The 13,595-nt window shown below is 53.8% G+C and overlaps 6 protein-coding genes across 6 annotated transcripts; 4 read left to right on the top strand and 2 right to left on the bottom strand.

Annotated features, from left to right (window-relative positions):
- Nucleotides 1-164: 164 nt before the first annotated feature.
- AA0111_g2518 (hypothetical protein) lies at nt 165-1,872 on the top strand (the record flags this gene model as incomplete). Its single annotated transcript, XM_028648298.1, has 5 exons — nt 165-332; nt 379-609; nt 660-1,118; nt 1,167-1,322; nt 1,387-1,872. 5 exons carry the CDS (start codon nt 165-167, stop codon nt 1,870-1,872), a joined length of 1,500 nt encoding a protein of 499 aa, XP_028510177.1.
- A 1,024-nt stretch (nt 1,873-2,896) lies between these two features.
- On the top strand, nt 2,897-3,001 carry AA0111_g2517 (hypothetical protein; the record flags this gene model as incomplete). Its single annotated transcript, XM_028648297.1, has 1 exon — nt 2,897-3,001. The coding sequence occupies one exon, from the start codon at nt 2,897-2,899 to the stop codon at nt 2,999-3,001; it is 105 nt and encodes a 34-aa protein (XP_028510170.1).
- A 356-nt stretch (nt 3,002-3,357) lies between these two features.
- AA0111_g2516 (hypothetical protein) lies at nt 3,358-7,577 on the top strand (the record flags this gene model as incomplete). Its single annotated transcript, XM_028648296.1, has 3 exons — nt 3,358-4,611; nt 4,661-7,337; nt 7,390-7,577. The coding sequence occupies 3 exons, from the start codon at nt 3,358-3,360 to the stop codon at nt 7,575-7,577; spliced, it is 4,119 nt and encodes a 1,372-aa protein (XP_028510169.1).
- Nucleotides 7,578-8,157: 580 nt separating this feature from the next.
- On the bottom strand, nt 8,158-9,169 carry AA0111_g2515 (hypothetical protein; the record flags this gene model as incomplete). Its single annotated transcript, XM_028648295.1, has 2 exons — nt 8,158-8,868; nt 8,930-9,169. 2 exons carry the CDS (start codon nt 9,167-9,169, stop codon nt 8,158-8,160), a joined length of 951 nt encoding a protein of 316 aa, XP_028510172.1.
- An 856-nt stretch (nt 9,170-10,025) lies between these two features.
- Nucleotides 10,026-11,576, top strand: AA0111_g2514 (hypothetical protein; the record flags this gene model as incomplete). Its single annotated transcript, XM_028648294.1, has 1 exon — nt 10,026-11,576. The coding sequence occupies one exon, from the start codon at nt 10,026-10,028 to the stop codon at nt 11,574-11,576; it is 1,551 nt and encodes a 516-aa protein (XP_028510171.1).
- Nucleotides 11,577-11,708: 132 nt separating this feature from the next.
- Nucleotides 11,709-13,388, bottom strand: AA0111_g2513 (hypothetical protein; the record flags this gene model as incomplete). Its single annotated transcript, XM_028648293.1, has 3 exons — nt 11,709-12,116; nt 12,173-13,197; nt 13,247-13,388. The coding sequence occupies 3 exons, from the start codon at nt 13,386-13,388 to the stop codon at nt 11,709-11,711; spliced, it is 1,575 nt and encodes a 524-aa protein (XP_028510174.1).
- Nucleotides 13,389-13,595: the final 207 nt, after the last annotated feature.

Raw genomic sequence — 13,595 nt, 5'->3', positions numbered from 1 at the left:
CTGCTTAACCAGACACCTGCTTCCAGCTACAGGAAGTTTACTGGAAGCCGAATAACCATATTGCACTAGGTGCCCACTGGCAATAGCAACACGATACCCCACCTCGCCGCCCGCCGCCTTGTATACGTGCTCAACCTACGACATCGCTCCACGCTGCCGCGACCATGTCGGCCGAACTCACCACCATACTGCTTTCGTTCCAACCGGACAGCCCAGAGCTCGCGAAGAGGCGCGATTATGACACCAAGGCCCGCCAGTTTGTCTCACAACTATCCAACATCTCATCGACATCTTGGACCAAGGGCGCAGATACACAACAAGATGTTCTCTCGGTAAGGAAAACATATCGTATCGGCCTGCAAACAGCTGACTTTCTAGATACTTAACCCTGCCGTCAACTCAATAGCGTACGCCTTTGCCCTCCGCCACCGCATTTCTACCCTTGTCGAGAAGAGGAATATCCCAGACACACTGCAGCCCGGAGGTTCATTATGGAATCAGCTAGTACTATTTCTCGAGACTGCGGATCCTATACAGCTGCGATATGTTGGAAAGGAATGGAGAACACTGGTAGAATATCTAGAACAAATTGCGCGCGCATGCGGATCGGTATGCTCAACGAGATGCTTTCTGCTAGGAGGAGATACTGACGACTATAGCCGAGCCTTGCTATTGCACCGATGCGGTCAGCTATGACCCGACTCGACCCTACCACAGGCACCTTCACTTCAATTCACCTCCTCTTCGTACAGTTATGTTGCGAGACACGATCGTACGCGGCCGCCGAACCCATCCTCGACAACTACATTCACACTATTCCTCTGAGGATGCCGACCGTTGCCCGTGACGGCCTCGAGTACTCAGTGCCATGTGCGGATGTCGCGAGTAGCGGAGAGTATATACATCAGCATTCTGGGCATTCAGACAAGTTCTCGGTGTCAGAAATAGAGGAATACTACGTTCTAGGAGCCCAAGCATATCTGGGAATTCGCCAGTTCAAGAAGGCGCAACATTTCCTCGAACATGTGTTGGTCATACCTACGGCCAATACCGCGAACGGTCTGATGCTGGAGGCGTATAGGAAGTGGGCGTTAGTGAGCTGTCTTGTCGAGGGAAAGGTATGTCACAGTTGAGCAGTCTGCAATGGAACGAGCTGACATGTGCAGATGGGAACTTGCCCACGTACTTCGAACGGCAATGCGATCAAGAACATCAAGGCTGCTTCGAAAGCATACGAAGCTTTGGCAGAGGCGTATGAGGAACTGGATAACATGTCCAAGCTGAAGGCCCAGGTGCAAGCAGGGTCTGAGATCTGGGCAGAGGTATGGTTATGAGACACTACAAAACGTTCACGGTTTGTTGCGCACACGCTGACAAGACATGTAGGATGGCAACACAGGCCTCGTCAACGAGCTCATCAGCAGCCAAACACGGGCCTACGTTTCGCGGCTATCACGGACATACTCGGCAATTCCAGTCTCGAACATTGCCGGCCACTTGGGGGCTTCCGCGGATGAGATCGCCGGATACATTGACACATTGATCAAGGATGGGCACCTGAACGCACGACTAGAGGAGACGGACAAGTCGAACGCGGGGATCGTACTACGTTTCTTCTTAGATCCAACACAGGGGCCTCTAGCCAAGAGCGAGAAGCAGCAACAGCAAGCCCTGTTTGAGCAGACGCGTCGTACCAACATGCTCGCCGAGCAAGTCAAGGATGCCGACTACCGACTGACGCTCACCAAAGAGTACGTCGAGAACCAGAAACGGTTGAGTAAGCGGCAGAGCAACAACAACGGCGATGCTATGGATACAGCATGGGACGACAGTCTCGAGGCGGAGGAGGACATGATGGTTGACCTGCACTGAAGAAAAACAGCGATGGAGTAAGCATATGACATGTGGATTACAAGCTCACTTGAAGATGGACAAGTGGAGCTTAAGCGGCTAGTGGTGCTTCGATTGATTGTTTTGCAGGGTTGAGCATGAGCAGTGTCCATGACGCGATAACGGTAATGCATGAAACGAGAAATGGTGGACCCGAACGGTAGACGTGATCGTGGTCAGACCACGAAGGCTGGCAAGCAGCCTGGAGGAGGCTGCGGAGAGGCGAAAACGATTATAAATGTCGTGCAGCCGGTTGGCTCGTCGTGGCGTGCATATGAGCAAAAAGAAATCACGAAGCCACCTATGTCATGTATGTGAGAAGATGCGTGATGAAGTTTTGCTTGTTGCAGGTGCTTTTCGTGTCAGACAAGTAGGCGTGTGTCAGTATCAGGTCATTATCATTATCGTATGCGCGAGACAACCGCGATGCTGGGACCGCGTGTTTGATAGCAATGGGACTTGGCGCGCGTGGCAAACGGACCGATATGACACATTACAATGTTCGAGCGTCGGGCTGCCATGAGCGCGATGGCGAACGCGTTGGGTTGTGTAAATGTTGGGACGTGAGGATTCTTTTTCACTTGTTTGCCAGGGCAACAATGCCATTCCGAAACATGGCAAAGGCGATATCGCATTTGGCTGCCGCGGCGTAGGAGGCGTTGCGGGAGTAAGCAATGCATGTTTTTTTTTTGCTACGTGGGAGATGGGAAATGGAGATGGAGGTGCGGGGAACAGGGAAGAAGCATGATGTACTGTATGCGCAGACTGGAAGATGGACTAGGAACGACAGATCTACAATGGAGAGATGAGAGGACAGTAGGGCATGTTTCTAGTGGGAAAGTAAGTCAGGAACCTAGTGTGGAATGCAGGCAGGCAGACTGTGGGCGTCCATCGAGCGCAGCCACAAGGCTAGTCGATAGGGCCAGGACCTAGTCAGTTCCTGCAGCAGAGGCCAGGATGCAATTGGGAAGACGAGTCTGAAACGCAATGTCGCGGGCAGAGGGTCATGGACTCAGGCACCCCCAACAGGCGGCGCACGAGTCAGGACGACGACTACTTCGGCGATGCGGTGCCCTGGGCCCCTGAAGCAGAGCGGTTGCGTGCAGCATAGAGAGTCGCTGGTCTGAGTCGGGTGTTCGTCCGGAGCATGGGAGGAGAGGGAGCCGGGTCGGCCGGACAGGGGTATCTAGCATGGGCAGACTAGGCCGTGTTTGGAAGACCCCTTCTCCTTGGCGGCATTGTCGCTCCACAGGGCCGTCTCTCGTCGCTGTACGTACGACATATTCAAGATAGATAGCACCATTGCACGACAGCACCGAAGACGCCGCCCGCCACGCCTCGCCGCATCATCGCCGCCTGCCCCAGCGCGTTCCTGCTTGCGGCAACCATGCCTGCATGCGCATTGCATTAACCGCTGGCTTGGCCTGAGACACGCATTCCTGCCCCGACGGGAGTCGACAAACCAACATGAACACCACGACCGCCCAACCGGATAATCCCTCGCACCGCCGCCAGTCGTCGCGCAGTGGCTCCATCTCGTCGTCGTCGCTGCACCGGTCCGCCTCGCTGAGGGACTCCAACGCGGAATCGCCGTCTTCGTCCACCAAACCCCCCCACAAGCGGGCCACACCGCCCCCGGCCTCGTCCAGACGCCGCTCCAGCGCTGCCAACGGCGCAGCAGATGGCATTGCAGCCTCGCGGGACGGCTCAACTGCCTCTGCGAGTCTGAACCGCTGGTCTCAGAGCACCACGACTGCCAGTCGGGACCAGCAGGAGCGGCGCGATACACACCACCAACACCCGCACGCCAACCACCAGCACCACCCCAGTTTCTCGCGCAAGCTGAGCATCACCACCACCCTGCCTGCCACGACCCCCACCACCGCCAATGCATCTGCACCGCACCCGCAATCGCCCTCACGCTCGCCCACGTCGAGTCCCCGCCGACACCGCCCTCGCTCCCCCGTCTACGACCCCCCGTCGTCTGTGACGGCGCCCCCAAAGATACCCTCGCTGCCTCCGATACTCCTACCCTCAACCGTCTACGACCCCAACACTCCCACGAGCACTTCGACTACCAATAACTCACCCTCTGCATCCAGCCTCTTTACCCCGAACCTGCTCTCCGGAAACCAGCCACGCGACTACTTCAACTCGAAACCCACGCAGCCCCCGCCTGGCCAGCGGCCTCCCTCGCGCACCACAAAGGCTGAAAGAGTATTGGGCAAGTCGCCTCTCGGGTCGCCTGCGGTCCTCCACGAGGCCGACTCCACTTCGGGCCCAGGTCGGCCCTCCACAGGACGAAGACCATCGATCGCTGCGGCACCCAAGGAGAACGCCCAAAAGCCCCCGCCGAGCGCGGGTCACAGGCAGGCCGCCTCACGGGACCACTCGAGGAGCCAGAGCAGAGAACAGTTCAGATCCGCCAGCAGAACCCACGCCCGGAGCCCCAGCAGGGATCACCTTCGCAGCGAAAGCAACGCCAGCGCTAGGCTAGACGACGGCCACCAGGGCACTCCTCCCCGCACACGCGAGCGGAGGGAGAAGGACAAGAAGACAATGCTGTCGCGCGCCCTGCAAAAGGCCAACACAGCTGTCCTGCTCGACAATGCGCAAAATTTCGAGGGCGCCATGGAGGCGTACGAGGATGCCTGCAAGCTCCTCCAGCAGGTCATGATCCGCAGCTCGCAAGAGGAGGACAGGCGGAAGCTGGATGCTATTGTAAGTTACGTCTAAACCTTGTCCAGAACCCCGGTGCTAACCCAGGTAGCGAGTAACGTATACCAACCGCATAGAAGAGCTACGACGATTAGATCCTGGCTACACTAACCACAGTGGCAAATCGCTACCGGCTCGTCCTATGAGCGGGGAATCGCTGGACGAACACCGCTCAATGCTGCTCCTGGATGACGACGAGCCGCCTGCAGTCATTGAGACTGCCACAGTATCCCGCATAGTTAACGACCGTTCCATATATGATACCCCCTCCATGGGCGAGCCAACATCGGCTCCCTTACAGCAATTGCCCCTTCGTTCAGGTTTCGAAGGTCCTCGTGAATCTGTCATATCCACAGCTATCCGCGATGTGCAAAGAGGCATGCAGAATCCGCAGTTCAACCTTCAGCCCCCGCCTGGGCGACTTGCCCCTTCTACCTCGTCTGTCCGATCTTCCACTGCCGAGTCAATGATGGACCGTGTATACATGCCTCCGCCACTGTCTCCAAAGCGGTCCAAGTCTCCTCTCCTTAGTGGAAAGACCGACTCTGAGCCCGGAGAATATGGCCGGTTACTGCAACCGCAACAGACAGTCAAGACGAACCATCAGCGAGTACACAGCAACGAGTCAACATCATGGCTTGATACTATAGACGAGTCTGGAGGCTCGTCGTGTTCATCCTCAGTGCATTCCATGTCTCCTGGAGGAGTACGCCGAAAGCATCTACGAAACGCAAGCGGAGGAACCGAGGCAGAATTTGACGCGGCGCTTGACGCAGCTGTCGAAGCTGCGTACGACGACGGCTACGAACCTTACGATGACGACATGTCCACCCCTGCCGATATGATAGCGACGAAGCTGCGAAACGTGGAACTAGCCAAAGAGCGCGTACGTGAAGCCGAACGGGAGGAAGCTATCGCTGCAGCCAAGTATCGTTACAAGGAGACGCAGCTTCGGAGCGAAGGACTCCCACACGTGCGCGAAAGTGCTGAGATAAGATTCAACGACGAGGCGGATGAGGAAGAGCGGTTATTGGATGAGATGACGAGAGAGTATATGCTCGATGGCTTCGATTTCGATCTACAGACAAAGTCGTCATTACCGCGGCAGTCGGACTCGAGTGGCTTTTCTGGAAGCACGTACAACAGTTCAGTATCCTCGCACAGAACGACGGGTGGTACATCACTTTCGACGGTTGCGGAGGTGATACACCCGACATCCAAACAGTCATCCACACATGCCCCTCCCTCCGCGCCTGCTCCATCTGGTGCTTTGCCTGCATTGCCTCCTGTTCTGGAATCACAAGCATCGCAAACGATTGACACAGCAGAAATTACACCACGACCAACCACCGCAACCAAGGACGCAGCCTCAGTACGAAGCCGGAGACTATCAGGCCAAAACGCAAAGTCTCTAAAAATCGAGACTTCTGTACCCCCAGTCCCGCCAGCGCCGCATACGGAGAAGCCTCCGGTGCCAGCTAAGGACGCGCCTACCGATCTTCCTGTCCAGCCCAAGTCTGCGGCACCAACATTCAGCACTACTAAGCCAACATTAGACTCAGCGTTCAAACTGCCCGCGCTGCCGCAAGCGTCCCAACAATCTGGCCTCCGAGCTCCATCGCCTCAGCCTCCCCTCTACAGTCCTGCCGAGACTGCTGCCACTGTTTCACCAGCGACGCCCGCCCTTGGTCATGCTGTATCCAACGAGGCTGGTCTTGTGCCAGGTTCACCAAAGACTGGGAAAACCTCAGCCATGGGAATTCGGAAGAACAAATCCTCCCTTAGCCTGAAGCAGCGCAATTTGTCAATATCCAGCCCAGATGGCTCAGATGCGTCCATAGGAACGCCACTCAGCACGACCTTCTCCATCACGGGGCGGAAACCCAGCAATGCCGGACTAGTAATGCCAACACCTAGCATCCCCACATTCAACGTTGATGGTCTACCGAGTGGAGGGATGCACTTGTTTGAGAGTGATATCCACTCACCGTTTTCGCCCGGTTCGCCAAGCCCAGCTGTCACAAACGCACCGATACCCCTGGAGCCATGTCCGGATTCGTATCTACTGAGACCGTTCTGGCTAATGCGATGCTTCTACCAGACGATTGCACATCCCCGCGGTGGATACCTCTCAACTAAGCTTTTTATTCCTCGCGATGTCTGGCGAGTAAAGGGCGTTAAGCTAAAGAACATCGAAGACAAGACTGCCAGCTGCGATATGCTTACAGCTGCCTTGCAGAAGCTAGCGTCTGTGGATACGAACGATGCAGACGCTGTACTTGATGAGATGCAGTCTCTGGAGCTAGTGCTTGATCAGGTACAAACCCAGCTAGCGAAGAAACTAGGCAACGAAGTCGGTGTGCAGTCCGTAACTGCACTTTTCAGAGACGCGACTACAGTTGGCGAAGGTGCGGCGTCAGCTGATGGTGTCGGAAAGCATGGGTCTCAAGACCACACTGCCAAGGGTGCTGTTGCTCAGGGCAAGTCGTATCTTGCATCTTGGCGGAAACTCCGATCAAAGAACTCCGGCGTCAACCTTGCTGGCATGGCCGGCGGTACCAAGGGTGCTGAAGTACCCAAGGACAGTCTAGTCATGTCGACGCTTCCCATGACAAACCTCCCAAGCATCCGCTTTGCCAAGCGAGACATTTCCGGTGTTGTGTTTGAGGGTCCCAATGCAAGCTATATGGGTTCTTTGGCGCGGTTATTCGATGCGGTCCAGATACTAGGTATGCTTTCACATCTTCTCACCATGATGCGTATACTAACAAAACCCCTTAGACCAAATCGCACGCCAAGTCGAAGATCCAGGTCTCAAGCATTCCTCCCCTACACATGTCGGTCTCGAGCTATCCACGCGCCACGCCGCCGAGTTCTTCGGTTTCTACATCTGTCGGTTTGTCCTTACCGATGTCACCCTGATGCTGGATAAATTCATCAAGAGAGGTAGTGAATGGGTTTTGGTTTAGGTCCCAAGAAGACCTTGATGTGATGTGTTTTAATGTATGGTCTGGTAATGAGATGAGACTTCTTTTCGAGCGTTCCCATCACCCATGCTTCCTTTTTTGATGGACCGAAAGATGATTATGAATCAAGAGGAGGACAAAGAAGAGGATGAGGTTGGAAAGAAATGAAGGCTGGCATGCAAGGGACTGGTGTTGGGTTTTCTTCTAGTCAAAGTCATGAGGTTATGGATGGTTTCGCCTTGTTGAAGCGCCGGATGGCGCTAACTTGGCTTTGTTTCAATGTTGTCGTTGTTTGTTCGTCATTGCGTTGCATACTGTCTTCGAAGATATCCACCCCCTCAGACTCATCTTAGCTCGTCGTTATTATTATCGAAGCATATTTACACCACCGCATCCAGAAGAATTTTACCTGCTCATGTGATGCACGCTTATGTGTCTGGGATAAATCCAGAGAGTTGAGGGAGTCGACATGATCTGAGACAATTTGCTATTCATTTGAGAGAAGAAGGCGGAGCTATCCAGTAGGCTAAGTCCGTCCAAGGCTAAGAGAACAACTGTATAAAGAGGCCAAGCAAGAAACGATTCACACAACAAAAGGCCGGCCCACCCTCGCCTTCTCAGCGGCGGCAGTACTCGCATGCTTTTCCTCCGCCTGCACCACAACACTGCCATACGGCACAGTCTTCTCCTGAGCTGACGCCTTGTTTCTTTGTCCCGAGCGATTCCACAATTCAAGGTGCGTATAAAATCTACCATCCTTAGGCGGTGGCCTCTGAACTTCCGCTCGACCCAAGATGCCTGGCCTATTCGAGGTTGATGACGGCGAAGCCGACCCCGCATCATCACCATCGTCACTTCCACCACCCGGCAGATTGAGAAAACGGCTCCATGCTGTCGACGCACTTTCCAAACTACTGCTCGCTCGGATAGTGCGTATAACAGCCTGGGCGGTGATGAGATTACTCTCGAGCATTGCGGTTTGGAACGTCGTGAGAGTTTGCTGGAGACCGGTGACAGCTTCGGTGATAGGACTGTTCATTTCGCGGTGGAAACTTCGGCCCAGAGTTGTGAGACTGCTGCTTAAGTTGGGTATGGCTTGGACGTATTCCATGTATGGGGTGGTAAGGTCAACAGTGAGGTTGTTTACTGTGAGCGTCGTGGTGGGTAAAACACTAGGCAATGCCAGACTAGCAGTGATGGGTAGTGTGGGTGTGGGTTGAGTAGAAGGCGTGGATGTTGTGCCGTTGATGGGGATGGAGGTATTTGCAAGATTGTCTGGCAGAAGCCAAGACGTCTGTTTTTGTTACGTGTCAACAATGACCGCATAGCAGCTTGATTCGAGGTAAGACACATACTCTGTTCGTGTCCAGCTGGAACTTTTCTCTCAGTATGGTATTGGTAATGTTGTTGACAAGGTCTGCAGTTCCCATTTGACCACTACCACCGAAAATATTGAAGCCGAAGCCACGATTGGGACTATTGGGATCCCCGATGGCACTTGCTGCCGCATTGATGACACTCCTCAGTTCGACAAGGTCCTGTACGGCGGGCGTGGCGACGGTGGTGGGGACCAGGATCATACCCGTGACGAGCATCGTGCAGAGCAGTAGGTAGACCTTGTGGTGAGCCAAAAACATACTAAACTGACAATGCGGCGAGGAGATACTCCGAGATGTTAGACGTTTAGGTCAGAGGTATTAGAGGAGTGTCAAAGTATGCTGCTAGGAGCTAGAAGTGTCTTGAGTAAGTTGTTGGTGGGTGAGTCTCGAAGACTACGAGGCATATCTGGCTTCTTATGGTATGCGTGGAGAGCTAGAAGAAAAGGAAACCGCGATGTTTTGGGAGGCACGTTGCTATGGATGTATTGAGTTGGAAAGTAAGTGCGATGAATGATTTGTGGTAAATCTGCAAGCATCGCCGAACACGGCATGGTTATCGCGACATGACTATTTCAACGCTTCTTTGAATGATGACTACCTGGCTTCCCTATCTTAAAACTCCTCGAAGTCGGCCATAACTAGCATCGCCAGCTTGGCTTTACATGTTATATAAGGAACATTGCTTGAATAGCGGATCTCTGTGGACTGCTTACAATCAATGATTTATCTCCCGTTTATTCTGCTCCATCACTCAGGAACAATTTATTTAGTCACTGAGTACGATATCATTGGAACCCTCAGGTGATTTAACCGATCGGGTCGGTTCTAGCTACTTGCTTGGCAATAAAACATATGGAGTAAACTTTTACGTTCGCAACTCGCCTCGTTTCTGCTCATGTGACTCTTTGCTACTTTTCCGGGTATCTATAGCATGCTCACGCAGTAGCTGCGGCGAAGATATAGTAATGTCCGCTCCTATCTTTACATCTCTTTCTAACTCCAATCAGGCCCCCCGCCCTCGCTAAGCAAAGAACCAACCTCACCACTGATCCATCACGTTATATCAATCAACATGCCGCTTCGTGAGATCGACCCAGATTTCGAGAGTGAGCTCTTCGAACAGGCCAAGGCAGCATTCAACGAAAAGTTCGGGATTTTCCAGTATTGGCTCCCGCTGCCACTCCTCCTCATCGATGTTAGTGAGCATGTGGAGAAGCAACTGCCGTGCCATGAACCTGTCGAGGAAACCACCGCCATCAGTTCCCACATGTCGGTGCGCATCCGTGCCTTGTATGAGCAGTTGACTGCCGCATACAAAGAGGTCGAGGATCCGCCAGCCCGCATCGGCATGGAGCTCATAATTGAGCCGCAACGATTTGACCCAGAGGAACCAGATTGCTACCATCGCAGATATCACTCGCGCCGCCTGCAGCTGCACGACCCAGAGACACTACCAGACCTGCCCTTTGTGAGTCAGCTGACCATCAGATCAAGGTGCGGCGGGGACGCCGCCACCGCGGAAGACATACGCCCTCTGTCTACCCTTGTGCCACTGCAGTGCCTCGTTCACCTGCCGGCTGTACAAGAGTGGAATGCCAAGTGGTTGTGGGAGCGGCCCATGCCCGCCTCCACGACGAGTAGGGTGATGAACGAGCACTTGAGCCGGCCGTGGGAGGGCCCCCTACGAGACGCCCGTCACGAGTTCGGCGCCGCCATCATGAACCAGGAGAAACATCTCTGCGGGAAAAGGATCCCCACCAGTCTGACCAGGGCCTCATTGCACTTCTGGCCTTTCTTCTCACTCGCCAAGTATGACCAGTCCGTGGCCCGGCCAAATCTGATCTATCCCGCGCATAAAGACCCGGTATCTGTCGGCCTGTGCAAGCTCGGTACGCAGCTAAGCCTGTTCGACGTACGTGCTATGGTCACTTCAGACCTATTTCCTAGTCCCGAGGCATCAACCGACCACCAGTGGTCACAAATGCGGCGGTTCCGGCTCGAGGTTCATTGCCTGCGTCCAGACGGGCGGTGGTACTTTGTCGGCCCTGATGGCGAGGATCCACACGACTCTGAACAAGGAGGGTACAAGATCTCAGACGCAGAACATTACCCCCGCGAAACCGACACGGACGAGGATGTGGACCTCGACGTCGAGTACCACGACAGCCCGACTGGCGGGTCCGAGTACGATTACGAACTAGATATGTTTCGCATCGATCCTTGTAGGGAGCGAATCGAGCCCCTGCTTGCGGCGTTTGCAAAGTCTCTGACACGCGACAATATGCCGAGCCTCGAGGACGCTGAGATTTTCACGCACCTGTGGTGGCATCCTTCAGATGACAGAGAAGTGGAGAAAAGTCGACTGCCAATGAAGAACGGCCACAGATGGGGTGTCAAGTTTATTGCTGGGCGTGGTGATAACAAGCAGAAGGACGGCGATGCTGTCGCTGGGGCACCCACTCCAGTGGTGCAGTGGCAGGTTGGCGACTGGAGACCCAGCGAGGAAGTCATGAGTTTATTCGAAAACCTAGGACGACAGGAGTGGCTCGATTTGGAGTGGAATAGGTATAGACATACGGCGGGGTTCGACTTGCTAGGAAACTCTCAGTCTTCACCCATATAGTTGAGTAGACAACCAGAATCCTTTGTTGGAAATCTCGAAAAAAGTAGCCTGATATCTTTCTTTAGAAATCCTTGTTGCTGTGATAGCACACTGTGACACGCACTTCCACAGACTTTGGCCACTACCAGCTTATCATAGAGTACCCATGGAGCCTCCGCTTGCTTTCTCGTAGGCCCTCCACCATAGCCCCATATTCGCCGCGACTAACAAGTCCATCATCTTCAGGCCCTCATCTTCCAGGATGATCTTGCCCAACTTTGCTTGCTTGCCACCGAAACCACCACCCGCGAACTCCTGGCCTAGAGAAAGATCCAAACGGTCCAACGAATTTCTAGCATCTTCGGTTTCTTCATCACGGCTGAGTGACAAAGACGAGTTGTTGCGACTGTGACGCCCTCGACGAAAGAACGACGAGCGTTTTGAAGATTCCTCACCTCGAGGCGTAGTAGCTTTCGAACTACTCGGAAGGTTGAATCTTACTTCACTAACCGTCATGGCTGTGGGTGGAGCTCCTTGAAGTCCCGGGACGACATGTCGACACTGTTACAGCAGTCAGCATCATCTATGGCGCATCGCGTTGGTATAACTAGAATCACCTTTAACGATCCTCCACCTATCCCTGTGACAAACTCGCATCGGCCGTTCCACGGACTTGTAAAGACGTAACCACGGAAACTCGTTTGTCTGTCAGAGACTTGAATGCTACTGTACGTCTGGTCTTCCCGTGTCACGAATGGGGAAGTGGGAGCAGCCCGCACATCTGTCGACGCAGAGTTGGTCTGCGCATAATGATTACCTCTAGAATCAGGGCGCCCGTTGTTGTAATCATGGGAGTTGAGTTTTCTGTGGCCAAAGCCACCTGTATGCTGTGATCCTTCCATCCAGATTCGTCGGCGGAACACGTTCTCATTCGCTGACGGGTGACTCCCTGCTTGGAATGATTGGATAGATGTGCCACTATCCCGACTTGTCAGGAGAGGCTTGCCAGCTGTGTCGGAATGAAGAAACTTGGAGTAACCTGGATTGAATACGTCGATGTACATTGGTGCTCCGATCTTTTTCTTGTTGCTAGGATCACTCGATGTCAGGGAAGAAACATCTAGAACAGGCGGATCTTCGATGCGAGCAACGTTCCATTGCGCACCAGACGCAGGATCACGCCGAATTAGGGTGAGAGACGCACTGGAACGCGATGGGTTCTCTGATCGTCTGCGCGGTGAAGGTATCGGCCTTCGATTTTCTTGGTTATGCTGGCTGGAATCGAATGACCGTCGGGGGCTGTCGCTGAATTCTGGAGCGAGCATCACAGACCTCCGCGCATAATTTCCCGCATCGATGTTCTGGTTGTTTGAATACTTGTTTATAGATGCGAGAGTGCTAGGAACAGGTTTTCGAACAGGAGCTGTAGTTATGCCAGGCACCGCTTTCCTGGGCACGATAGGTGTAGAGACAGAGTTGAAAGAATCTTGATTCTGCTGTGTATACTCTGAATCCTGAGATTCAGAAGGGTTGACAAGATAGGCATCTTCTGGTTGCTCAACGTGGACGAAATAGAGTGAGCTCTGTATGTCTTCTGCAGTTACCACCTTTTCCCGCGGCTTCATCGGAGATAAGAAGACATCTGAAGCACGTTAGGCCTACATCAGAGGAAGACATTTTAACAGCCGTACCTCTGCTGCCAGGAACACGGGCGATATACAATACTAGTGGCTCATGCCTCTCATGGGTAGGATTCCTTGGATAAGCTGGTGGGTTGGAAGCAAGAGCGGTAAGCGACGAGAGAGATCGGGCTTCAATGATCGGCGTAGCCATTAGAGCGAAAGACAATGGCAGTATCGTTAGCCAGACAGCGTCGAGGTGGATGTTTATTAGGAGATGACCAGTGGTCTCCCGGGCGTTGCCTAGGATATATTAAAGGCAAGCAATGACGAGGTTGTGCCTGTGTTCGGGTGGCTGTGCGGACGCGTCTCCACCGACTATTGATGTACAGCAAACAGATGGTCTTGGCCTATCGTCGTT

Source organism: Alternaria arborescens (assembly GCF_004154835.1).
Source record: "Alternaria arborescens strain FERA 675 chromosome Unknown contig_4, whole genome shotgun sequence".
NCBI lineage: Eukaryota > Fungi > Ascomycota > Dothideomycetes > Pleosporales > Pleosporaceae > Alternaria > Alternaria arborescens.
Note: the sequence above shows the minus strand (reverse complement) of the source record. Positions and strands in the feature narration are given on the sequence as shown.